Source organism: Styela clava, chromosome 2, assembly GCF_964204865.1.
Source record: "Styela clava chromosome 2, kaStyClav1.hap1.2, whole genome shotgun sequence".
NCBI lineage: Eukaryota > Metazoa > Chordata > Ascidiacea > Stolidobranchia > Styelidae > Styela > Styela clava.
The window spans coordinates 17,032,343-17,060,171 of record NC_135251.1 but is presented as its reverse complement, the minus strand read 5'-3'; the positions used below and the strand labels follow the sequence as shown (position 1 = coordinate 17,060,171).

At 33.2% G+C, this 27,829-nt stretch overlaps 3 protein-coding genes and 1 non-coding gene across 5 annotated transcripts; 2 read left to right on the top strand and 2 right to left on the bottom strand.

The window, feature by feature from the left end:
* The first annotated feature begins 253 nt into the window (after window positions 1-253).
* Window positions 254-3,106, top strand: LOC120336343 (uncharacterized). Its single transcript, XM_039404007.2, has one exon. The coding sequence runs from the start codon at window positions 299-301 to the stop codon at window positions 1,565-1,567; it is 1,269 nt and encodes a 422-aa protein (XP_039259941.2). The 5' UTR covers window positions 254-298; the 3' UTR covers window positions 1,568-3,106.
* LOC120336342 (WD repeat-containing protein 76-like) lies at window positions 3,088-11,565 on the top strand. Its single transcript, XM_039404005.2, has 13 exons — window positions 3,088-3,213; window positions 3,883-4,027; window positions 4,423-4,532; window positions 5,028-5,181; window positions 6,073-6,206; window positions 6,828-7,021; window positions 7,515-7,668; window positions 8,046-8,204; window positions 8,629-8,750; window positions 9,204-9,299; window positions 9,611-9,766; window positions 10,546-10,705; window positions 11,100-11,565. Exons 1-13 carry the CDS (start codon window positions 3,154-3,156, stop codon window positions 11,256-11,258), a joined length of 1,803 nt encoding a protein of 600 aa, XP_039259939.2. The 5' UTR covers window positions 3,088-3,153; the 3' UTR covers window positions 11,259-11,565.
* Window positions 11,566-11,707: 142 nt separating this feature from the next.
* Window positions 11,708-27,416, bottom strand: LOC120336341 (uncharacterized). Of its 2 annotated transcripts, none has more exons than XM_039404003.2 (18): window positions 27,164-27,416; window positions 26,893-27,003; window positions 26,666-26,731; window positions 25,938-26,085; window positions 25,692-25,820; window positions 24,880-25,087; window positions 23,605-23,777; window positions 22,524-22,720; window positions 21,867-21,976; window positions 20,841-21,382; window positions 20,221-20,438; window positions 17,632-18,993; window positions 16,603-17,169; window positions 15,359-15,498; window positions 14,341-14,512; window positions 13,647-13,818; window positions 12,399-12,542; window positions 11,708-12,215 (listed from the first exon to the last, which is right to left on the bottom strand). In XM_039404003.2, exons 1-18 carry the CDS (start codon window positions 27,176-27,178, stop codon window positions 12,031-12,033), a joined length of 4,659 nt encoding a protein of 1,552 aa, XP_039259937.2. In that variant the 5' UTR covers window positions 27,179-27,416; the 3' UTR covers window positions 11,708-12,030. The 2 variants fall into 2 exon arrangements, with proteins under 2 accessions (XP_039259937.2, XP_039259938.2); XM_039404004.2 differs by having other exon boundaries at window positions 16,603-17,166.
* On the bottom strand, window positions 25,335-25,470 carry LOC120336982 (U4 spliceosomal RNA). Its single transcript, XR_005568918.2, has one exon. It is a non-coding gene; the product is annotated as a U4 spliceosomal RNA (small nuclear RNA).
* Window positions 27,417-27,829: the final 413 nt, after the last annotated feature.

Here is a 27,829-nt window from a genome sequence, read left to right as displayed (position 1 = left end):
GTTTTTGGCAAAAAGCGCAATTGATTCAAATTATTATCGAGACAAGCATGTTACGATCTGCCATTGTTTAAAATTTCTGATCACTCTGTTTTATGGTATATTTGGCTCTATTTTGTCAAAGCATCACAGCTCTGGTCCTCAGCTGTCTTCGCAATATTTAAGGCATTATTAACCTTTATTTGATATAAATATTCAAATATCCAATTCATCAGCCAAGAATTTCTTATTATAAATACAGAAATATGATTTTTTCTTTCAAATTTCAGTTTTATATTTTAAGGATACATTTAAATATATAATGTCAGCAGCTGATGAAGACACTGAATTACGTGATTTACTTGTGCAAACATTGGATAAAAACGGTGTTCTTGGTAAAATCAAAGCTGAATTACGAGCAAGTATATTTTTAGCTTTAGAGGCACAAGAACAAAATAAGACTCCAAATCCTTTGAAAAATACAAATCTTCAAAAATTTGTACTAAACGATGACGGAAAAGCATGTATTGGTATAATTAATCAATTTTTAGAATATTTTCATCTTGATTACACAAGTGCAGTCTTTGAACCAGAGACAAATATTTCAAAAGATTTAATCCCAGATGAAAATAAAGTTCGTGATGTTTTACATTTGGGACCAAGCGTGGATAGAGAACCATTGCTAGCACAAATGGTGAACAATTTAAAAGAGAAAAAATCATCGACACCACAGGGACTTGACAATCATCAGATACAGTTTCTTAGAACAAAATTTGATACTTTTGATCCTGATCATTCGGGTTTAATTAGCCAGAAAGACGTCACATCAGTTGTCAGTCTTGCTTGCCCACTTTTTCATCCTTCTATTTTGGAAAAATTTGTGGCTGAGGAATTCAGGAATAAATATTCTTCAAATGTGACTTTTGATGGTTTCATGAGTGTGTTTCAAAAATTATATGAAATGTGTAGCTCAATTACAATGGTCGGTAATCAAATAAGACCAAATTCTTTACCTACTAGAGTAAAATCACCTGAAAAAAGATCATCGTCTGAAGAATTCTATATGAAGCAGCCATCTTTTCATCAAGTACCATCTTCACCAATTCCTATGTCTGATCCTGAACCAGCGAGAACCTCCGGTGCTGATCATGATTCTGGCGGTTTACCTTCAGCCTATTTAATGCCAACCAATATGGCACCACACGATGGCAGCAATAGTATGGATGTGAGATATGATAATGATTTAGATTTACAATCTAGAAAAAGGGATCCTATTGATTTAAATATAGATGGTACTCGGGGGAGAGGTGATTTACCTGAGGGTTACACAGATACTCCAGCTATGAGTCCAGAATCCAGCAGAACAAGTGATGTTTGGCCAAACAAGAAACAAAAAACAGATGAACCTTCAAGTCATCAACAATATGAAGATGACTTCAACAGTGAACAAAGCATTTCTGAAGATATTCAAGACATGGGAGATGATTTACTTCAAAGTAGTGAAAAAGACGAAAGCCTGGATTTGACAGAGGATCGAACAGTATCAGAGATTCCTCATGCTGATTACATGGAAGATATAAGGCACGGTTGATGATGATTGTAGTATTGATCTTGTATTTTGCACAAAATAAATGATAAATTTCAATGGAAAAAGAAAATTTATATGGGGTTGTGAATGTGATTGTACTCGGAGTGACTATCGATGAAAAATAGGCTTCAAAGTTCAAAGAATTTATATTGGTCTTTGTTTAAAGAATGTTTTCAAGCACAACATGCAACAACCACGATTGATTACTGTTATTTTTACTTGATATACAAGTTGAAGGATGCTCATTAAAATTTTCATATATCTAGTCTAAATTATGCTTCTACCAAGTTAATAGAAATGTGTAACCTCAATAAAACATTTATCATTTGTTATTATGTCAATAAAAACATTCTGTTCCTCAATTCCTAGAATATTCTAGTAGTGTTTGAGTTTGAATTATAAAACAACGAAAAATTTCTCTCAAATACCATGATTATGTACCTGACTTTTGATACATGAATGAAAGCGATACTATTTGGTAAAAAGTAGGTAGTACATTTAGTGATGTTCAAGATAAATCAGATATTTTATATGCATTTTATGCATGCAATTTTGCAAAATCAATGCATTAAATGCCTGATTTTAAAAATTGTATAAAAAAATTTTTCTCGAAAAAATATATTTGTGCCTTTGCCGATCAATTTTTAGTCTAAAATCAATTTTATTGAATCCTATCTCACCCAGAGTGTACTATATTGTTCTGGTCCTTCCAAACTATAATACCTCCTCACCCACCGGGGCTTCTTGTACAGAGCCTTGCTTGATTGGAAGGAATATAAATATCCGTCATGAAAAAAAACTAAGAAATCAATCCAAACGAGTTTATCTCAAAATTTACTGCACTGTAAATATTAGTCTTTACCAATGTAATACCGGTAGGTGTTATTCAAATTTCTCAGTTAATAATTGAGATAGTAGTAGGGTAATAAATTTTTTGGCCTCCATTTTCATTCAAACTATGTTATATGATATTTGATGGCATTGCTATATTATAACTTACTGTAATTGTTCTAACATTTTATTTCTATTATGAATATTGGAATATTAATATTGGAAATAATTTTGGAATATTTCCATAGAAAACTAAGTTTTAATTGAAATTAAACCATAATGGCTGCTCTTAAACAGACTCGAAAAGTTTTTTTTACATCAGTTTGTTTAAATCTAGATCAAGAACGATACCTTTATATAACAAAAAAGAAGTGGTTTTCGAATACATGGAATTATATTTAGTTTTGAGTAGGTTTTTTCAAACATGACATGTATTGGACAACATTTACTTAACAATATATGCCTATTATAATTTTACTATCTAACTTTAACATACAACATTCTCATAATATGAGGTGTATGTTATTATAAGTGATCAATATTACTGTATTTCAATTCTTATTTATTTATTCAAAGTGCTTAATCATTTTGGTTTTACAAACTAGGATACTCATATTCAATGAAAATCATAAGATTCATTCTTAGCCAGAATTGAGTTTTTGTAACACATTTTTTACTTTTTTGCTGCTATTGTTTATTGATTTTTTGTAGGTCATAGTTAAACTTATGTAAGATTGTTTTGATGTTCGTCGGGCAACATGTCAACAATGCGACTAAGATCAAAGCGTTTGGAACTCACTGGTAACACTACGAAACATGTAAGTATGTGTGCGTAAGACAGTTGTGAAGTCGAACAATTTTGGATGCAAATCCAAACAATGACTTTGAGCCATTTTAAAAAAAAATGACTTCAGACAAAAATTTTGTCTTGTCCCTCGACCAAATATTGAAGGAAATATTAACTCTAGTGCTGAACCTGGATAAGACCTAGTTATGATACCAAAAACTTGGCATATGCAACAATGCAAGCCCTTTTTTAATGGCTTTTGAAAATGTCAACTAGGTACTTTTTGACTTTGATCTTCAGTTACCGGTAAATGTTTTGAATCTTATTATCATCAGTAATATATTGAAATTCTGACTCCAACGTCAGTAAAAACATATCAGACTAGTCCTGGTCTGTAATGAGGAGTTTGATGCTCACATTGATAGGATGCTAATACAGGAGGAATATAATTAACCTTTGAAGTATGCTTCATTCAATAATCATCAGGAACATTTTCCCTGAACCCTGGTTCAAAATATTACATATATGTTTATCATATAATATTTCTGCGTTCATATTTTCAATACCCTTTCTCTAGATTATTTAAAGCAAATTATTTAAGAATGTAAAAGACTTTTAATGTTTTGAACTTTCTAGATATTCACGTTTTGTAATTTCTAGTGTTCAATATGAAATAAACACAAAATTTTGATTCATTCAGAAAACACCTCTGAAAAAACCAACTATCGAATGTTCAATTGATGTTACACCAATTGGAAATAATTCACAGTTTGGCAAAGGAATACCAAAACAATCAATATCTGCTGTCAGACGATTAGATGAACTTTCACAAGATGAAGAAATAAGTAATATTGTCTAAACTTTTGATTTATTTTTTTTTTTAAACCTTGCACTACTAATATTTACAAATATCAAGTACTGATCAACATTTTGGTAAAAAATATTGAAGCAAACAATGTCTGCTGTCATACTACTCAATAACCTTCAGAATACACAAGATGAGGCCCAAAGTACGGTAATATTGTTCGAACTGTTGAAGTGCTGACATTTTTTTCAAAAAATCTTTACTACTGTCTAAGTGTCTATTGATCTTTGTAAATATCAATTACCCTCCTAAGTATTAAAATGATGAATGGTCTGATAGCTTGATGGTATCTGCAACATTGTTAAGCTCTGTTAGAGACCAAGTCACAATTCAAGAAACAATCTATTTGAACTCTTCGTTACTTCTATATCTTAGGTACATCTGCCAATGAGAGCAATAAGGAAAATATGGAAATGGACATTGAAGATATTCTATCGGATTCTTCTGATTCAATTAACACCAGTGATGAAGATGAAGATACAAGGGTAGGAGTTCTGAAATAAAAATTTTGAATATTCATTTATCAAATGTAGAAGATAAATACTATCTATTGATGAATTTGAGTTTTACAAAGGCGAAAAGATTTACAAATGCATCATAGAATATCTGATATTGTAGCAGACCCTATTCATAATGAAAATCTGTGAATGTATTCAAATTATTGTTTCTAACTTGAAAAGTACTATATATAAAGTTGCTCTTGAGATTAAGTTTGAAAATTCTCATTTTTCCATTTTGTGGTGCGGTGGCCTAGAGGTTAAAGCATTGTAATTGACTATAATAGCATCGCAGGTTGAAATACCATTCTCACCATCTCATTTGTAGGTGATTCAGAGCTCAAATGATTTTGGTCTTTCCAAACTATAGTAGCTCCTTACTTCGCGGTGTCTACTTGTGCTGAGCCTTGTTCAGAGCAAATGGCATATATGTACATAATATAAAAAATGTAATTTCCATTAATTGAGTAGGTATTTTATTAGATGGAAAAGTATATGAAGAGAAAAAATCGAATCATGGAAACAAAGCAAGAAATGTTGAAGAAATTAGCAATTGTGGAATCAACAAAGGAAATTCGAAATGCAATGATCAGAGAAAAACAGATTACTAAAACAGAGAAATCTGCCACAAAACAAAGTATGCTTTAAATTTCATCTCAAACATCCTCTATTCTATGCAAAAGGTCTCGAATACAGTGATACCTTGGTAGTCAAACGACTCGATACCTGAACGATTTGGTAGTTGACCAAAATATTCTAGTCAAAAATACTGCGGTACTCCAACAGAAATTTGATGCTCCGACACCCGAGTGTGCCACTGAGTGAGAAGACGTTACCCAAACCATGCATCTCTTCTGTCTCTCGACCATTCAATAATAAGATATTTGGACACGAAGGTTAAAATGAAGTAGTACAAGTATGCAATCTGTAACAGTGGACTACCGGTACAGCAATCTTCATGACTAATGCAAAAACTGAACCGCGATTAGTACGCAATTTTTGATGACGTCATCCTCATCGCTCACAATAACAAATTCCATTAGAGCCGAAAGAAATTTGCTCAAACATAACTCATCCAAAATTTTTTATTTTTATTATGTACTCATTTAAATAAATATTGTTGTCAGGTACATGATTTGTTAATATTTTGGGTATATTGTACTGCATAAGGATGAATTAAAATAATTACTATTGTTTCCATTGTGCCATTGTGTACATTGCATACAAATTGGATATGGAACTTCATTGTACAATGATATCAAGTTCAGTTTAACAGTAGTAACTAAATACTCAAAATTAGAAATACATTGGAAGTTCGAATGTAAATCTCAGTTTCACAGATATAACCATAATTGTCCAATACTATATTGAATATTTGTGTTATATTTGTGGCAGATAGTGAAACCCACATTAACATACAATACCCTGTTAGATCCAATTCACTGCGAACTCAAGAGGGGATTTCGATTGAAACATAGTCCACTTATAGGGTCATTATGTCTGCTATAATATTTTCCTTGGTATACAGGGGCAGGAATATTAAAAAAGAAAGGAGGCAAACCCTTGGCGGAGTCAAATATACAGCGAAAATCATTACGATTATTAAGAAAAGATCCCAGAGGTGTTGATCTGCCTCCAGAACCTGTGGAGATCGAAAGAGATGTGAGTTTTCATTGTTTTGTCGCATATTCAACTGATGATGTTAAAAACACCTTGTCATTTTTTCACTGAAGTCTGAGCTGGAGTCATATTTTCAAATTCTACGAGTCAGGATTTTAGACTTTCAATAGCCAGAGGTCAGAATTTCCAAATAAACTCGAAAAGCATTAAGTTTACTACACTTCATAATTGTATATTATTAAAGAAGAGTTAACACTGAAAAAATTTTCTGACCTCGATTATCGCCTTTCAAAAGTATGGAATTCTGACTGTGATTCGAATCGGGAAAAATAATGCTCCTCCTTCAGACTTGTCTGATGTCACGGCCATGTCCCATCTAAAACTTGTTCAATTATATGTAGGTTTCGGTTTTTCTTCCTAAAGTATTAAGTCCAATAATTTATATATTACTGGTTGTCATATACAGTGTGTTCATGTAGTCCTGCATCAAATTTCCATTGGTAAAAGAATTTCGCTGTGCCTCATGCAACTGATGTTGAGCATGTGAAAATGTATTGAATGAAGTAAAAAAAACGAAATAGTGATTAACACAGAACAAACCTGGTTAAGACATATTGAGAACTCACAGAACACGCCATGTATATTGTTGATCCATTTCCATAGCCCAGAAAGCCTGGAACCGAATTTCCTATGGTAGCTGTTGATTTTGAAGAAATTGGCATAAATTCACAAGATAGTAGTGAAGATGAAGATACCAAGTTTCTGAAAAAATCCTATACTGAATATGAACGTTTTATGAAAGGAATCAAAAGATTGAACGATATATTTGAATCACCAGCGAAAATTGATTTGGACAGGTTGGTTATAAACAAGAATAAAATTATTTATAATAATCATCAAAAGAAATTGGAGCTTATTGGAAAAGTATGGCAAAGTTTGCGAAAAGAATGCACTTAAATTAAATTATTGAATTGCCCTTTTTATTTATGGTATATATTAATGTAATAATTTATATAAACGATAACTGTCTTTTGCTAGAACAAATTAGAAAACTTATGAAACAAGTTATTGCCTACCCAATTTATCACACCCTGGTGTACATGGGATTTGGACCCCAAATGTGTAACCTGTGATGCAAAGACAGTTAAAAGTCTAACACCGTTGTGCCTAGTTGGTATTCGAGAATAATGTTACAACCCAATTGTGATAAGGTCATATTAAAAAACTTTGATGGTTATGGAGCGTTTTGATTCTAACTAGCTTTCCGGCCCTAATTATAACACTACTAAAATAAAAACTTCACCATTTTGAGACTCCTATGAATGTACAAATTTCTTTTCTTATCGACAGATATAAAAAGTCACTCAAATCTTTGAAAATAAAACCCAAATATGTTCAAAAAGTGGCTAAAGGTCGTGTTTTCTCCATAGCGATTCATCCTTCATGTACAGAAACTTTAGTAGCTGTTGGTGACAAATATGGGAATCTTGGATTGTGGAATCCGGTAAGTGTCTTCAAGTACAATGTAGCAGGCTATTGTAGCCATTATATAAGTGGTTCTCAAACATCTTTAGCCACGTCTTTTTAGAATTTGTCAAGTCTCGCGCCCAACCTCGAAAATAACTAGCTAACAATAAGCTACAAATAACAGATAGTAATGCAAGAGTATGTTTTTAATCTTTAATCGTAAACTGGAGGCAATTATAGATTTTTCTCGACAATGCAGTCCTGATATAATGTAAAATTTGTATAGCACACAGTGTTTGTTTAAAATATATATTATTTTTGGGAAATATACATTTTTCTTTGATCACTGGTCAAGTACCTTCAATTAGTTTTTCCTGTTTCGTACTACCATAATTATTTTTACATTCTGTTCAGGATTTAAACGATTCAAATAACGGAACATATATGTTTCAACCTCATATAAACCCAATAAGTTGTTTAAAATTTTCTGAAGCAAATTCAAAGAAGCTGTATTCTTGTAGTTATGATGGACAATTAAGATGCATGGATTTGGAAAAGTCAGTCTTTGAAAAGGTAAGTTAAATCACAAAGAATATTTAATTTCATATTATAGTTCCCGCTTGTTCACTTCTTTATACCCAAGATTTACAAAACAGATACCTGGCTGTTTTGGCCTAATTTATTAATTGATAATTTAGTAATTGGGGAGCTGACTCTGACAATCGTCTTGTTAAATGTTATTTATTTAATTAACTAACAGGAATGGCCAAAACCAAATATCTATTTATGATTCTGAATATATTTCAACGTAATATTTGTAAATATTTCCTATATGAGTCGGATTGGTTCTTGATTTCACTTTTTTTTCAAAATGAAATGAAGGCTTATTTGATCAAACTACAAATCAAGAATTCATATAGTTAAACTTCAATCACATCATATAACCGATTCTGGAGTTTTTTAATAGTTACGGTATTATAATTTTGTGTGTTTCCAGGCATTTATCGATGATGAGTATTGGGAAATGTCTGGTCTTGATTTCTTGGAACCTGATCATACAATAATAGTCAGTAGATCGGATGGAAATTTGTCCATTGTAGATACAAGAACTGACCCAAGGTATTGATATCTATAAAGCAATAATTATTTTTGAGAATTTATTTTACTCAGTTTATGGGCTTATAGAATTTGACAACTGCTGCATGCAATGAAAAAATTCTAATCTTTTTTGGAAATAGTGCTTTTTCTTCAACTTTTAGTTACACTGGGTGCTAAGGTGCTGGGTGCCTGTTACAATTTTCTTATGAAATCATTTCTCAATATATCATAAACAGGTTTTATTTTATTTCAATGTGTTTATTTTGTGTTTTTTACTTCATTTAATACACTCGTAAGGGCCAATTGATTAATTTATTTTTGCTCTGTATAATTTTTGTATATTCTCTAATTAGATGATCGCTAACTGGCATGCCAGAAACCACATTATATTATTAATATATTTATGCTCTCTTGTCAAAAAATAATCAAAATTTTTGAGTTTGCTAATATAACATTTACCATTATTTACAACAGCAATGTACAGACTTTTGAGGCCCATGACAGAGCAGCAAAATGTGTCAGCTGTCATCCGTTACAGAAATATTATGTTTCAACTTCACACAGAGATGGGTAAGTACTTTTTTTACAAGCAATGTAGTCTTATTGGATTTAGAGTATAGTTTAGAATGAAACAAAACTATTACTAACATTTCGCGTTTCTTCAGTAAAGGTTATTATAATGATACAGGGTGTTTATAAAGTCCTGTTGCGAATTATGTTATGAAGTCATTTTTTCCAATATATCTCAATCAGATTTTGATTAATCAGTGTTTATTTACCCAATTTAATACAGGATAACACCCTGTGTATTAATATGGCTATATAATGTGACGGCTTCTATTCCTGGTCTAAGTAAATAAGCAAAACCTGTGTTTTGATAGATCCGTTTTCATCTTCGATATTCGAAATATAAGTAAGTCGATGAAGTGCAAGCCCGTAGTTACAATACGAGATCATGCAAGATCCGTCAGTTCTGCATATTTTTCACCGATCAGTGGAAAACATCTTCTTACAACAAGCTATGATGACAAGCTCAGGTATATCTGTCTAAATTGTATCTCTTTTGACAAATATCACATAGACAAAAATTTTCAATGGGCTTGAATTTAGAAAAGCAAAGAATGAAGTGATCATTTCCATATTTTTCACATCCCTGGTTCGACTTCTTGAGCATAAATTATAATAGTAATAGCTTTTTGGAAAACTAAGTTCATGTATCTGAAACAATGATATAACTATACCCAACATGGACTGTCATATTGGCTTTTCTTTCCCCCAGTCCTCACAAATGTATTTTTAAAGCGCAAGACACTGATAAAATCTGCTTTTGGCTATCAGAGTGCAGACTAGCACTTTAAATCATTTATAAATCATGAGTCATTTATTCGTCCCTGAAGCAGTTATTCTGTCTTTATAGCAGGGGCCGGCAAACTTCGGCCCGCGATCTAATATTTTGCAGCCCTGTAACAGTTTTTGATGCATAAAACAAAAATTGATCGTAAATTTTCTATTGTCTGCACACTAATTTATGTCGAGACAAAGTTGCCTGTTGATTTTAACGCCTGGGCCATTACACAGAATCAACATCCCCCTAATTGATGACAAGTGAATAAAAACAATAAATGTATTGTGTTTGATAATAGTTGTGAAAAATAGCCGCATACACGTCTCATTGTGACAGAATTTTAACAAAAGAATAGGAATTGCGAGTGCGCCATAATGCCTTGAAGTCTAATGCCTGCACCCTACCAGATAGAAGTATACTTGGCCCCTTTGTACATAAATTTCGCCGACCATTGCTTTCGTATTGGTACAGAGTATTCAACACTTCAATCATAAGTCAAAATGCAGTAGAATTGAAAGGAAAATGCTTTCACAATAATAACACAGGAAGATGGTTGAGTAGTTTTCGAGCTGCATGGCACCCGGCATCAGATGATGTTTTTGTCGTGGGAAGCATGGATAGACCAAGAAAGGTATTTTTTACCATTTTGTCTGGAAAACTGTTGATCAGTTACCAAGGTTTATTGGTTGTTATCCTTGAATTGTGGGTGATGAGTGCGGACTTGTCACTGTTTCTGTAACTGGTTGAAACCCACATGTATGATGCTGGCCCTTTTTCCTACCTACCTACAAAAATGACTTAATAAATGGTTTTTCGCTTATAAGTTTTGCGAGTGAAATTTCTTCTAGTCTTATTATATACATTTACCGAAACAAACCCCGAGAAATTATTTACATATATATGATTGAAATAAGCAAAATTGTGTGACCCTTTTCCACATCACTTACTACCTTATACCAACCAGGCTTGACTCTTGAGACTGGGGTAACTGTTCAGTACACCTTAACAAATTTAATTTATTACAGATCGATATTTACGATTCGTCAGCGAATTATGTGTTTGAAGTTTCAGATCCTGAACTGCTGGGAACTGTTTGCTCAATAAATTGTTTCCACAAAACTAGAAATATTATAGCTGGCGGAAACAGCAGTGGGAAGATCTACTTGTTTTCTGATAATCTTTAAGTTCGAGCTTAAATATATTAAATAAATGTTTTTTTATTCATTCATTTATTATTTCAATACCGCTGTTGTGCTTATCGGACATCCAGCTTGCTGCTGTACCCAACATCAATTACACCGAGTATACTGATGACAAGGTAACCTTATCTTGGATAAGCAGTGCTCACTTTATCTAATGCTAATTCTCCAATGAGATCTTTTATTTGATGTTTTTCTTCTTTATAAACTTTTTGTTCTTCACTAATTTTGCGTGCTACTCAATTACAATCATCTTTTGAGTTTACGAATAAATATACACACACAGTTTCGATTATGGGATTTGAATAAAATGACTGACGACTGCTAATTTTTAAGACCATAAATGCGGAAAAACTTTCAGAAATGCAGTACAGAAGAATCTAGTTTGTGGCTTAAGCTGTCTGTAATCAGTGCCCAGATTTAGCAACCACAGCTTTTGTACCATCAAACAATATTTATTATTAAACAAATAATTACTTTCATTCAAAGGAAAAAGAAAGTGTGTTTGGGGGCAAATTAGATGTCACAAACACTCCTCTTGCTTAGGCAGTAGCAGTATCATAGTAGTTTGTGCAAGACGGACAAGACTGTGTAGCAAGTAGGTAAACCACGCTTAAAATTTTATCTCGTGCCTCCCAGTTATTTCCTGAGTTGATGGCAACAATATCCATGATGCGTTGAAGTCCTTATAAACTCTGATGCAACAATATATCTCTCTCGTATAAAAAAAATATTCAAAAATAAAAAAGCAACTCCGTTATATAGATTGTCCACCATCTTCAGATTTTGTATCACCTTCTGAAGCCACTTGAACATTAGCCACGTTGTTCTCGGATAGATCAGTCGTCCCTTGTTCGACTTTGTTTTCAGTGACGTTCGAGACTTTGGACAGAGCACAAGGCGATTGGGCTTGCTTGCTGATAGACTGGGCCGCTTCAGCAGCTGTTAAACAATGACTCGTTAAAGCATTCTTTATAAAAAGAATAACAATAAACATACAAGACTTCAATAAAAATTTATTTCTCTCGGATGAAATTCTTACAGACATAAGTAAATACACAATGCGAGGATACAAATAAATTCAGATTCTTTTATTTCTATAAATGCTTGGAGAACAGCTACCACCTTCTCTTTCACGTCTCTTCGCTCGTTTCCGCTTTCTGTCAATATTGGCAACCTCTTGTTTGAGTTGATGATATACTTTTCTCATTTCAGCCATGCGAGACTGCAGTAGAGCAATACGTTCATCCTGGGACATGTTTTCCAACTCTAAATCAAATATAACAAAAGCAAAGTTAGCAAAATTCTTAATTCATATTTATTTTAACACAACAAGCTTTCTAGTCCAACAAAGTTAGATTACATGAGTAAAAATCTGCTAGATTAAATTTCAGCAGAATTATTTCTTATTAATGATCTTGGCATTTGTGAGTCTTGATTAAGTCTTTGATATTTCTTTAAACCAGAGATGACGAACCTGCGACCCAAAGGATTTCGTCTGATTCAGTGTATGTTTGGCAAGTCATAAACCTTTAAGATCCGTATAGAGAAAAACGCCATCTCCAGTATTATTTATATTACTGGGAACGCTATTTATACGCACGATATACTTCAGCTCATAGAATTTCTTGGAAAAATGCGTACGGTTAAAAAAAAATCGGTTAATCGTCACAGGATGGATTCGTTATATTTCCGGTTCCGAAGGCTTGCAAAATACGGATCTTTTGTACAAAGCCCTCGCCGCTAATGCAAAAATCTGAAACTTGAGAAAAACACCTCCGCCACGTTCTAAAATAGCAAATTAGTAAGCCTAATTATCCAGTTGCGCAAGGATTTGAGAATTCCAATATCCGGCGCAAACTGTATTCCCAGCCTTCACCCTCAACTGGATTATTTTTATTTGAGTGGAGGTGGTGGGTGGTGGTGTTTTTAACTTATCTGAAGCATTATTAACTAGAGTTATACATATCTCATAAAGGAAGGTTCGATAAGACGAAGGTTGCAATACGTTCAAGGGTGCAGCCAGAATTACCAAGGAAAGTTAAGAAAAAATTTCAATTAGGCAAAAAATTTATTGACTGTTCCATATATATGTTATGCTGCAACATATAATTAAAGACTTCAGCTGTAAGGATGCATGGATTTTAGTAATTTTGTTTATTCTTCGTTTTTGTTGATGAAAAACAGGTATCACCAAACTCATTTTGTTTTGCCAGTATTAGGTTTGCTTTTATCTATAATTATAGTTTATACAATTCAAACTATTCCACAGCAGCGGTTCCTCCAGCCCTTGGCATGTTTCACTTTGGTTACAAAAAAATTGGAAAACTACTTCCCTACAACAATGCATAACATAAAAGTTTTAAAACCTACTTTCTCTTGGCAAAGGTGGAGGAGCTGTAGGAGGTTCAGGTCTTGTTTTTGCTCTTTTCTTCCTCTGTTTTCCACTGTCATGCCTCTTCCTAGTTGCTTCACCTGTTTCATTATCTGCTTCATCTTCGCTTTCAGAATCTTTGTCATTTCCACAGCTTAGTCGACGGTTATTCTGTACGATAATAATAAGGACATATTGTATATTAGGCTTGAGACAACATCAAACTTCCAATTGAATAACTAGAAATTCATTTTAAACATATTTTTCCCTGATACCACCGATTACTCAAGACTTGGCTCTGATAAATGGGTAAAATATTCTGACAGTAAATAGACAAGGTTCATTCTTAAATTATAACCATATAATATTTCTTCAAATAAACAATCTAACAATGAGATAGATTCTTTTAAAATGTGACATTGTTTGTATCTTAGCAATCAATATATTATTTATAGAGGATCAAAATTCATTGAAAAAGAGACTTAGCTGGCTATTTAATGCATATTTATTTTAAATATTCAGCAAGTCCTGAGACAGCTCTTGTCAAAAACAAATATATGTATCGATAAAATGTAAACAAACATTTCTGCAATTCGGGGGCAATGGTGGATGCTTAAACCAGACACTATAATGAATCGAAGGTATTATAAACTATACTGATAAGTCAACTAGTCAAACAAAAATAATTCTTACTCTATTTTTCTGATTTGTTCTTTTCTTTCGTCCCCTCTTCTTCTGCAAAGATTGAGCTTGTGTATCATCTTCTTGTTTATCATTATTTTCTGTCTCTTTATCGTCTTTTCCTGTCACTGATTTCCCAGAATAAGAAGGTTGCTCATTTCCGCTACTGCTCGTATTCTCCATGCTAGAAAATGGAATGCAGTCAGTAATAAAATAATTGTCGCTCCAGAAGTGTGTGTACCAATATGGAGTTAACTAATTTTGTTCGCCTACTTTACATAAAGTTGTGTAAAGGGACTGAAGCCTATGGGCAGGGGGTATATTCACTTGGCTAACACAAACAGTAATAATACGGTAACAGTAGGTAAACTCGTAATAGAACTAAAATAGGGGAAAATTGGAATAAAATTAATATAATAATCCAATATCAAGCAAACTGAGTATAATACGTTATTCCATGAAATATAGTGTGGAACCTGATAAAGAACCTGAAGGCCTACCAAGCATTGGCGAGTTAAGTCCTGTGACTCGCATGGTTTGTGTTTGCATAGGGAAATTCAATGATACAGGGTGACCCAAAAAAGAACCCAGTTCATTTAGAACAAATTCTAGAAAAAATTTAACTTTTGTGCTGGAACCCATGGGCAAAATCATACACAAACAGAAGATTGAGTGTTGAATCAATTTTCATAGAATTAGGAAATTTATAGATTCTGGTTTTCAAGATCATGCTGTGAATATAGATTTGAGTCACAAATAGTCAAGGAACTTGACTGTTATGGAATATTAACTAATACACAATTAAGTCGGTAATCCTCACAGTAACCACTCGTTAGAGAGGTCCTAATTTTTGCCCAATTATTCATTCATTCAAAATTCAAACCTACACACAGAAAGAAGCAACAATAACCACTCAAAATTATCAATTGATGAATGTGAAAATGTACCCAAACAACACAACCAATCCTTCATTATATTATGTATTATCTCTTAAAATTATGACAAGAAAATAGGGTCCCTGCCTATATACCTTTCTTTGCGTTCTTCCCCAATATCCATAGCATCACTATCTACCATAGGTGAATGTTTTTCAATTTCCATATCTTGATCTTCTGATACATGAGTTGGAGATTGCTCAGGTGTAGTTGGTGGTGTGTTTTCAAGAAGAGACTGAATATTAAAATGGATCATTATATACAGCAGGGGTGTGCGGCGAGCTAAATTAGTTTTTAATTTAGTTTGATCTGGTTCCCTTCGCGTTGCAAAGCTTATATTCGAGTCCAATTTATTATCTATGCCTATGACGTTACAACGTCTTCACAGCGAAGCGAACAACGCGATTCACAAGGAAGCTGTCACTTGCCGAGCAGCAAACAATTGAAAGAAAAATACGGAGCAGACGCTAATGAATTTGTAAGAACAGACAATTGAAGATTAGGCAACTGGAAAGCAGATTGAAAAAATGTAATATTAAGAAAAGCTAAATGAGTTTTGGTTCCAGCCTATCAGTTGATTTTTTTGAAATCTAATCTAGAATAATATTTGACAGCAAAGTATTTGAAAATGAATCTTGGCGTATTATACCAAAAGCATCTCAACTAAGATAACTTTTTCAATTTGAAAAAAGTCATGGCTTCAAATATGGCACTTTTCGGTTACATTTTTCTAAAATGGGCGTCATATCAAATTGCTAGCACTGCATTTAGGCAAATTTGGATAAAAGTAGTCGGGAAAAGAATCCAGCAGCAAATTTCTCACCGAATTCGTTTAAATTGGGTGTGACAATATATTTGGATTACAGTTTTAAGATATTTATGCGTTTTCTGCAAGGAAATGATGACGACATGAGATCAATAACTGAAAGAAACTATTTTGTGCCTGCAACTTATAGAAAGCCTATGTTAAATGAAGGTGCGGCCCGCGAATTTACCCAGTTATCGATATTTGGCCCGCCTGCGAAGGGTTGCACACCCCTGATATACAGGATACAAAGTCGGCAGAATTTAACTTAACTTAAACAAAAATAGAAATGTTATTTATGAGAGCACGAAAGTGGGAACAGTTCTTAAAAAAGAAAAACATAATAAGCTGTGGAACACTGGATGAAATTTGTATGGTGACTGATATTTTTTCAAATTTGTAAATAAATAAATTCAACTTTGCTAGAGCGCTCGGTTGTCCCTAGGTCAAGATAATTTACAAGATATTGAGAATTACTCGTTTTTTATTCTTATTTTCTTGCGTTTTATAAACAAATTATGAAAACATACTGACCTTACTGCTAGAAGGTGGATTTTGTGGAAGTGTAGTAACATTAAGGGATGGTGCATTGTTAGTAGCTGGTGAATTTTCATGATTGATAGTCGCCACAGATGATGATGGTCCCTCAGTTGCAATATCATCAGATGCTGTCACAGTTGGAATATTGCTCTGTTGTGTATCTGGCGGTGATGCTGATTTGTCGCTACTTGAGCTTTCAACTTTTTCTTCCGACTCAATTTTTTCCACTTTCGGACTTTTTGGTGGTTCATTTTGATCAGCAGCATTATTATTAGCCTTACGTTTTCTGATTTTTCGGCGATTCGGTTCATCGTTACGTTCATCTGTTTTCCGAGCAGCTGTTACCTTTACTTCTCTTTCGTGAACCAGAGATTCTGTCTGCCCTATTTCTATTCCTTCCTTTTCATCTTTGGCAGAAATGATTTTCACAGGGTCGAGAGGATGTTTATTATCATTTGAACGTATAAGTGACTGACTAGATTTTTTGTGTTTTTCAAGTGCAATACTAGGTGCTTCTTCATCAAAATTATCATACTCCGATGTCTGTAAACTTTCGACCTGCTGTGAAGCAAAATTTACAAGATAAAAATCCTCAGCTCATTTTGCACATAATAGTATGAAGGATGACAATTAATAAACAGATCATAAAAAGTATCTTGTGTTGTAAATATTCATTACAAAAAGTCATTTCCAAATAAGAATATCACATATAAAGGGGTCATGTACACAAATAACAAATAAAAGTCAATGTATATTCAATGACTATGTTTAGGAAATGCAGAGAGGTTGCAGTCGGGTGATGTTTTGATTGATTTCCATTTTTTACAGTTTTAAGAAATTAGAAGAGGTGCTTTCTGGTAACACTTTAATTGCTCAAAATGACAACTTTTTTGATGAAACCATTCTAAATTATTCCTAACATGACTTTGCCATCTAATAACAATGTGAAATATTCGAAACGGAATCATAGAATAATTAACAATTCCTAGCTACAATAGTAATAAAGAAACAAACACTAGATACCTTAGCTTCCAGCAGCGTTTCAGTTAATTTATTTTTATTATTGTTATTTTTGTCATTGCCATCTTCCACTTCTGATTTTGTATTAGACTTTTCCTGAGTTTTCGTACCCTTAGATTTTGATTTGTCGCGATTTTTTGTCGTCACAGGAGAATTTGAAGCAGCAGGTGATGATAATAAGATAGGGGATGATTTTTCTTTAGACGTAGCTTCACTTTCTGTAGAATTTGAAGAGGATGTGGAAAGAGAAGGTGACGGTGAACGCTGAGATTTCCTGACAGCAGAAATTGGATGGTTAGTGAATGGTTTGCACAATGTTGGAGTTGATGGTTTTTCTGTTGGGGATTCCGAAGTGGGTGTTGGAACCGGTGAAGGAGTTTTTTCATTAGAAGTGCTGAATTTTCGTTTTTTCGGTTGATACCACGAATCAGACAAGTAGGCTGGGGATTTTGATCTACGAGTTGAAGTACGACGAGGCTGCTGTATGGGTGTGGCAAGGTCTTCTTGTGTATCATCACTGTTGTCATCGATAGTTTCATCCTTCACAGTTTCTTCCTCAACTATACTATTTGTACTGCTACTGCTGTCAGTGTCTTTCTCTGTACTTTCATTGCTTTTAGATTTTGCAGTTGAGAGCTTGCTTACTTCATTTTGTGCAGTCTCCGGTTCTGTCTTTATCACAATTTTGTCTTTTTCTTCCAATTTTTTTACTGCACTTTCCTTTTCCCTTACAGGTGAAGATTTTCCATTCGTTTTTTCTTTTGAACTGCAAGACTTTTCGATCGGTTTTGACCGTACCAGTACTGGACTTCTGTTATGTGGTTCTGGTTTTATCTGTGGAGATTTGGAACGCTTTGTTCTTTGTGATCCAACAAGAACTGGAGAACCAGCCCGAGCTGAGTTACCATATGAAGCAGATTTTGAACTTTCCGAACTCTTTGCTGATTTTGCGAGTTCTTCAGACAGATTTTTCTTCAATCCATGTGAAACACGTGGTTTTGATATGAAGGAAGGCAGCTCATCGGTGATATGAGACAAATCCGTATCAATGGAAAACCGTTTTGACAATTCAATTGATAACCCAGGAGAAGGCATGATGTCATCTTTACCACCTGATGAATGTCTAGAACTGTTTGGTGTTTTAGGTCTACGTGGTGATTTAGTATGACTAGATGGGCTTTGTGGGATAGAATGATCATCTGCTAAGCCCACAATACGATGGGGTTTTATTATTTCATCGTGCCTTGCATTCCATCCCTGATAATGAACGAGATACTCAGTAACTTCGCCTGGACCTTCTGGTGGTTTGACTTGCAGAATCTTTGCATCATAGATTTTGAACGTCTTTCCTTGGCCATACTTGACCTGAAAATGCAATGAATTTAGATATTCTTATCGAGTTGCAATGAACCATTGATATTGTATATTAGGCTTACTGAATAAAATAAGAGTGGTGAAAAACTTATTGCTCAATGAAATAATTTCAAGTAAATCAAACAAATTATAATGAATAATATTTGAAAAAAAAAATAAAAATTCATTCCCGCATATGTTATAAGCAGGGATTCCATCGATCTGGAACCAAAAATAAGGACTGGAAAAATTTCTGCATTGTGAGCAGAAATAGCTGGCTTTCCTATGGCCTCCAGGTCAATGTCACAATTACAGACGTCACAGTGTGCGAAGCACTCACCCTTCAAGCTTCGTTTAACATTGAATTCTTTCCCGTATTTATCACGAAAGAAAATTTAGGCTAAAATACATATAGCTAAAAAAACACCACGACAAAACCTAAGGATCGCCACACTGACAATGCTTCATGCCTATCTGTGCCTTGCTTCTTCTATGATGCCACAATAAAGCCTTGGGAATAAAACAAACAACACAAAGCTTCCTTTATAAATTCCAAATAAGACAAAATAAGGACACGCAAGCCAAAAATAAGAAATGAGGACGGTATGGAACCCCTAGTTACTTATAAGTTTGCAATTTTCAATTAATTTTTTTAGATTATGGTACTACATGGCATGAAATTCTGCACCTTTAATTGTGATGAACTTGAATAAAACTTCATTTTTTCTATAACCTACATGGTTGAGTTAATGTCATATATAGTATGACTATGAACACAAAAAACATGGAATAAAAAGACAAAAACATACTTGTAGAACATCCTACTAAACCATATCACACAAAATAACTCTGATCGCACTAAAAATTCGGCTAATACTCACATAACTCTGATCGTACTCAAACGGAATGACATTATGCAAACTTAGTTCCAACAGCTACAACTCGTTTAAATTCATATGGTCGGCTTATATGCGACTTATTATACATTTGTCGTTTTAAGGAGTCGGCTTGTGTGCGAGGATATACGAGCGATTATTCATGCCTTTCAAAAAAAGGTCCTCCACAACTGATATCTAACAAGATGTGAGAAGCTCACTCCTTTTGGACAGAACCTTTCTGATTCAGAATCGCCTACTCAATTCATTACACCATATATGAGGTAGTGGGCATGGAATTCGAACCCAATTTGTGAATAAGGTCCCTCACTCTCGATAATAACCATTAAAATACAGTTTTTACCTTCAATCGATCTCCTTGCACATACTGGGTTGACACATTACTTGTACTGTTTCGTCTTATTCGTTTCAATACTGCAGATTCCATTGCACTTTTATCAGAGTTTTTCTTGTCCACAGACTCTTTCTTTTCCGTTTTAATGGATCTAGAACTATCATCTGGCTCTGAATCTGGACCACCAGGACTTCGAAATCTCTCTTCATCTTTCTTTGAAGTGATAGCTGATAAGTAAAAATAATATATGGACATGTAAATGGAATAAATAATGAGTTGTGTAGTGTTTTCATTGCTAGAAAAATCTTGAGTAAAAAAGACAACAATGTCGTGTTATTGCTTTTATTGCAATGTGCTTGTGAAGATATATTTCTACTAAAATTTGAGCTGTCAAGTTATAGATATGATAAACAGCATGTACGTATACCCATGACTTAAAATATTATTTTAATTAGTTTAAATAAATATTTGTCAGTTTTATACTAAAATACTAATTCAAGATCACTTTATTTACATGATGACAGGCAAACTGAAAAATTAAAATTTCAAAATATCCTAAAAAAATTTCAGTATATCTCATCTCACTATTCTAGAAATAAAATTCTCTAATCAAAACAACAAAAACTTACTTTTGGATGTCTTTTTCTTTTCACTTTTACCACTAGACACCGTTGTAACATCAGATGCAGAGGATGATTCAGATGCCCTTCTTCTTTGAGCAGTTCTACGTTGTTGAGTGAGTGCTTTCAAATCAACAATATTTGGGGAATTTCGACCTCTTGTTTTTCCCTCTGCACTTGAATCCAGGCTTTTATTTTTTTGTGCATCTTTGTCTTTCAGCTTAATTTTTCTTTTTTCCTGAGAAGTTTTATCCACCTCTTTTTTTATCACTTTTTCTGGGGGTTCTTCTTTGATTTTTCCTGTGACTTTTTTCTTTTCTTTTGATGCTGAATTTTGTGACCCTGGCACGTTGGACGACTTTTTCACAGGCAGAGGTAAATGCTTCCAACTCATGCAGTATTCCTCGTAAGCGCCTAAGTATTTTGCATATGCAGTTCGAACGTTGTATCCAGCGGCAGGGTTAGGCTTGGGTATACCAAGGTCAAGATATATTTGTTTCCAATCCTTTATAGATTTGATAGAAAGAGATCCTTGGCGTTGTTCAACAAGTCTAAAAATATGATTGCGTGTTAGTGGAATGAATTATTTTCGAACGCTTGAAGTGTATTACCGTAAGTAATACATCATTTTACAAAGTTACAAATAGTCTAAGTCGTGGGTGTGCAACCTTTAATACAGGAGGGCCACGTACAAATAACTGAGTGATACCACGGGCCGTAGCTTTATACCTCATAAGCTTTCTAGTAGTTAGAGGCCCAAAAATGTTGGTTATTGATCCAATGACATACGTTGTTTGCTTTGCACATGTCAGCTGTTAGGACATTCTAACGTCAAATGCATGGAACGTCAGTATTTAACTATATTAGAGCATTCAAAATTTTTTGTTCAAATTCAACATTATATTTCCTATATAATACAACTTAATTTCTCAAAAGATTTGACACAAAAATTAATATCTATCAAATAATAATAAAAGTTGTGAAGTCAATTAACGAATAATTTATAGCAGGCTAAATCTGGAAAATAGCACTTACCCGTATAATAAATGCAAATCAAGGTCTTTATAACCAAGTACTGGAGTTTTATTGATGGGAGTTCCACGATCATCCATAAATTTATATAGAATTTCTAAGAAATCATGATTCTGAAAAAAGGTTTTTAGTTAAATGTAGATTCTGATTATTAACTGAAATCATAACTAGAAATAAACACAAAATAAAAAGCATATTTTTTACAATGCTATCCTCCTTGATTAACACAAATCTATAAATTATAATATATTTGAATAAATGATTAAATGTTAATTTTTATAACAAAAACGTATAATATATATCCCACTGGTATTTTAATTGAAATTATGAACGAAAATTTATAAATAAATATAAATTTGAGAAATAGAACATCCAGTTAGTATGACTAGAGGTTGTAGAAAAATTTGTCTCAAGACTCCTGATTATGAAATAATGAATTTTGACTTTGATGAAAAGTTCGACTCGAGGGAATATCCAAATCTCAATAATAAAAAATTTGGGATATAGAAGCCATCTTTAATGGAATGCTAGAAAAGCTTAGTCAAATTTTGACTGCAATCATAACCATGAAAGATCTGAAATTCTGACTCCCGATTCAGAGAAATTCAAAAATATCCCCCAAAATAATCCCAGTCTATTGGTGAATAAACTTTTGTTTACCTTCTTTTCCTCCTCTTTCTCTTTTTTATCATCTTCATTTTCATCCTCTTTTTCTGATTTTTTCTTGTTTTTATCATTTTTTTCCTCATCGCTACTTTCATCATCCTCACTGTCACTGAGAATATCTTTAATATCGATTCTCCACTCATCAGACACAACTCTTGAGTTTTGCCAATTTTGAGCATCAAAAATGACATCTAACATACAAATAAATAGGAAAAATTGATAATTTTTTCTTATAAAAAAGGCATAGAAAAAAGTTGATAGACTGAGTGAGATTCATAACTTTGTAACATATGAATTCATAAAAAACGTTTGAATATTTTCCTTTCAAAATTGAGCTAGCTTTGATTTTCTGTGATACAATTCATAATGCATCAAGTTATGATAAGAAAAAGTTTTAAAACACACAAACATTCAATCAATGTGACATATTGGCTTGTTTTCAAGAACATAAACAATCATGGCAAACCAATATGAAAAGTATAATACCGCCTGTCATACGTCTCTTTCAACATTAAAAAATATATTAATTTTAGAAGTTGATTAGCAGAAAAATTAGATATCAGATTACCATGTAATTAAAAGTTTGGGAAACATTGATTTAACCTATTAATAAAGGTGATATCCTAACACAATTGAAGCACTGCAGAACTCTTTATCCCCCAATTGTATAAGATGACTAAACGAAAGAATATATGACATGAAGTGTGTTCCAGGTAATTGAATAGATTACATGCATGAATTTGTCATAGTGAGTAATTGCTATCACCTGGTCCAATATATAACGATTTTTATTTATATTTGATATGAATAACAAGCAATATAAGATTGATAGCACATAAAATCATGATGCCCATTTTGCATATTGGTTTTAGAATGACTGTATTGGGTGTGATGCAATAACCAAAAAAATTGAATGGTTAATCATTGAGTTAACTTAGGCCAGGTAGAATGAATTTAACATAGAAAATATTATGAAATTTGTATGCTTTTCATGTCACTTTAATAGGCAGAAACAAACAAATATTAATTTAACTAGTTTGCTGGATGTGTTACAAAATTTTCTATTATGGCATACCTTTCCATACACTGTCAAGTTTAGTTGGTATTGTGCTTGAAGTCATTTCTTTAACGCTTGAACGATTTACTCTCAAAAACTTCCCTGTCTTGAATGATCGAACAACGATATGATTGGCTGCTAGATTTCGATGTCTTTCATAACAAAGAGGGTTGACAACTAGCCCTGGGAACCTAATTAAAGTATAAAATATGGAGTATTAGAGAGTATATACCAAACGTTTCTCATTAAAAAATTGCATACACATATTTTACAATTACGTTAGTATTTCAGATTATTGTTTTCTCTGCCTTCACTGCAGCTTCATACATTTCACTTCCATGATTCAACTTAATTTTTTAGGTGATGGAATTTTTAACTCCCAAGTTTACACAGTATATAAGCATAGACCTGCTCTATATGCAAAAATGCATCAGAAATTGAATAAACTTTCAATAAGGTGGAATCACACATAATACACAATTCCATACTACAGAATAGTTCCTATAACAAATTTGCTTATAAACAAACAAAGGGTGGGTTAATGCATCAACACAACATGATGGGACAAATAAAAATGACATTCCAAATAATCAATCTTTTTTCTTTCCACAGGAAACTGCCCTCAGGCATACGAATGCGCATGTTTATATGAATGTAAACATAGGCCAAATACATCATTGCTTTTTCATTTTCAAGATCTTGTGAAACATGCAACATACAGCGAGTCACAGTTTACAAAAATACAAAATTGTATGTTTTGGACTGTATGTCACCAAATGGTTTCAAATACAGAATGATTCATGATTGCAAATTTAATATAAAACAATATTTTCAGTAACATGAATAATCATTCGAAACTCCTATTTCTGAAATAAAAAGTTCGACTAAGAAGCAAAACAACATGACAATATCTTTCAAGTTCAATCGGCTATAAAAATTGCTTACTTTAGTCAGGGTGACTCAAAAAACAGAACCCATGAATTTAATTATTTCTACTGAAAAAGGGAAAATTTATTTCCCACTTGAACCTCTGATCATGTATGATTGTACCCAAAAATTTCAGTAATCTGGGACAATTTGCACAAAAGTTATGTTCTCTCTTGAATATGTTCCACATGACTGTGGTTCTGATTTTTTGAGTCACTATGCAGATAGTTACAATTATCACAAAGGCAAGCACAATCACCAAGTTATGTGTGAATTATCACACATAATGAAATGAACAATTTAGCCAATGCTCTTGTTTTACAAAGATATTATGAAATACAAAATCAATTACGCATTAATCCATACCAGTGTTTTCTCTTGTCGTTTGGCTCCACAATAACAACTTTGCCCATCAATGGATCTGCCAACCATCGTTTACGTTTTTCATCATCATCCTCCTCTTCCTCTTCACTACTAGATTCTTGCTTATCACTTTCATCTATTGTTTTCTTTTTACCTGTATCTTTCGGGGGTTTTTCTTTTTCAGGAGTCCTTTGATCTTCACTTTCATCATCTGAAAAACATTGAGAGAAATTTTAATGATCAGAAATACAACTTTATCTTTCATAACAAATTCTATACTGGAAATAAGCTTGGGGAAAAGAGGTTCATGGGGACTTGAAAATGGAATATTCTCTGACCTTCAGGTCAGTGGTTAGCTATCTCTGCTCTAAAACCCATAGCGTGGCAAATCCAGTGAATTAAATACCAAGAGTCGCTAACTGGTCCAGAATAGTACAGTTACATGTCTTATAGGTTAGATTCTGCAGAACCCTACAGAAATTGCCACGAGTGACGTCTCGCTCACCAGGGCGGGGTATTGATAATAGTTTTCAACTAGCAATAATCGCACTCGGATAAACTTTATTGGATACAATACTGCCACTACGCAAAGCTGATGGATAAGTTATTGAAATTTTGAATTCTTCCTAGTTTGAATTGCAGACTTTTAAAATTGATAATCAGAGGCAACATTTCTGACAGAAACTAAAAGAGTTGACTATGCATACTCAACAGACAATTGAAGACGCTAGCATTTGCTACTAAAGTTTCTGTGTTCAAAATATGGTCTTCTGAAATTATCTATCTTTTACTTTGTATATATATTAGATATTTACCATATTCATCTTCTACTGGTCTCCTCCGTGATCGACTCTTTTTCATTGCAAGAACAGGAGTACCAAAATTTTCCGGATCGGTGAGTGGTAGATTATCGAGAGTTTCACTCTTTGCATAATGACGATCACCTACAATTCAAAAACAATAATATAGAAAACTCCTAGGATAAGTTATGGAGTAATTGTACCCATTTTACTACAGTAAAACAAAAAGTATAATAAATAACATATTTATTTATAAGTCACCTTTCAAGCATAATGATCCACGAGATAATGTCCTTTCATCTCCATCATCAAAAATAACTGTATAGGAACTTTTGTCCTTAGCACTTTGTATTGTACATTCCTGCCAATCAGTTTGTTCAGGAAATAAAGCTTCCACAGCTGAACCAATCTGTCAATGCATTGAGTAGGCTAATAAAATTTATTGAAAATTGGTAAATGTTACCAGCAGTACTAGTACGCCCAATTCAAAGAAGGAAATTCTATAACCTGAAAAAATGACACTATTTCACAATTTTTAATGTTAAGTTCAATATAATACAGAATGCGACAGTTTTGCTACACTCTTTGGAGCTGATCAAAAAATTGAGAACATGACTAAAACAAATTTTGGTACTCCCGTAGTATGTGTACCAGAAATAGGGTTAGGCCTATTTCATTTCGATTCTCCTGCTCCTGCTCCTTCGATTTTCCTTCTTTTAGTTCTAATATGAGTTCAGGGACTGTTTGTGTTAGCCAAATGATTACACACCCTGCCCATAGGCTTGCGTCCCTTTACACAACTTGATGTAAAATAGGCAAACAAAAATAGTTAACTCCTTATTGGTACACAAACTTCTGGAGCGCCCAAATTTCAATAATATATTCAATTAATAAGTGAAAAAGATACTTTAATTCGTTTTCTCAATTTATGAGTCTTGAGGAAATAATTTTAAAAGATGTATAGAAGGCAACACACATAAATAACTCACCTTCAATACGCCGTTTATATTTTCTTCTGATAAATGACAACTTTTGCCAGTTTTCTTGCTCAAAACCTACAAATTAAAAAAAAACATAATAATATGGATGAAATTATAATTCCAAAATCTCAGCACTGCTATATGAAAAGGTAAATATTGCATTAAAATAAATTTTTGTAAATGAACCTTTTTGTTACTAAATTCAGAAATTATATGAACTATGTAATAAAAATTACCTTGTAGGAAACATTTTTCTTCACAACTTTGATTTGAGCTTCACAGAATGCCCCTCTGTATTTAGCGCTGACCTCTGTTCCAACAGTTAAATGATACACTCCGGTATCGTCCTTTAAAATCAAAATGGTGATGAAAATGGTTGAGAAAAAAGTTTTGAAGTTAAGAACTTAATTCAGATAATTGAATAAGGAAGGTGAAAACAGAGGTAATATTCATCAGAAAGCTGGAAAGTGTGTTATTGTTACCTAATTCATAGTTGTAAATACTCACCTTGAGATTAGACATCGTTTTCTGAAAATTGTGCAGGATAATGCAGTATGTAGTTTGGCAGATGTTTGGACATCAAAAAATAAGAAAGATTATTAATTGATATCTTTCATTCAACAGACAAAACAAAGAAGCAGATAACTGGATAACAGATTTCACATTTTCTTCATTTCCATTTTTTTCTTAATTCTGCAGTTAATGTATTTTAAACTGTCAAAACTTTCTACCTGCTGACCTGTGTAGTCCAGATTCAGGCATTGAAAATAACGAAAATAATTAAAAAATAAAATACTCAAAGATGATATTACTGGATTATAGTACAGTAGTATGAATAACCACTGAGCTTCAGGATTATGGTTGAATAGGCATTTCAGCAATTTCCAGAGTTTTGGGTTTCAATAGCTTCGGGCTGTCGGGACATACGGTACCGGTACCGGTACCGGTACGGTACCTTACAGCTGTACAGACTTGCCTGTTGTATATTCAGATATACCGGTACCCTACCAGTATCAAACAACAGAACAAGGCTACTAAATACTGAAATACTAATAAAGCCTAGATGTTAAAACAGTTAAGTACTCCTGTATTCTGATCTTGGACTGCATGAGAAAATAATAGAACCTGACTCTGAGAACAGGAGAATGGAGCTGAAAAGTCTGAAAGCTGGAA

Coding starts and splice junctions, on each gene's coding strand:
- LOC120336343 (XM_039404007.2), top strand. CDS start 299: ATGTCAGCAGCTGATGAAGACACTGAATTACGTGATTTACTTGTGCAA.
- LOC120336342 (XM_039404005.2), top strand. CDS start 3,154: ATGTCAACAATGCGACTAAGATCAAAGCGTTTGGAACTCACTGGTAAC. Junction 3,214..3,882: donor CTGGTAACACTACGAAACAT/GTAAGTATGTGT, acceptor TGATTCATTCAG/AAAACACCTCTGAAAAAACC. Junction 4,533..5,027: donor ATGAAGATGAAGATACAAGG/GTAGGAGTTCTG, acceptor GTATTTTATTAG/ATGGAAAAGTATATGAAGAG.
- LOC120336341 (XM_039404003.2), bottom strand. Junction 25,088..25,691: donor ACCAGTAGAAGATGAATATG/GTAAATATCTAA, acceptor AATGTTTTTCAG/ATGATGAAAGTGAAGATCAA. Junction 14,513..15,358: donor GGGGAAGAACGCAAAGAAAG/GTATATAGGCAG, acceptor TCCATTTTCTAG/CATGGAGAATACGAGCAGTA.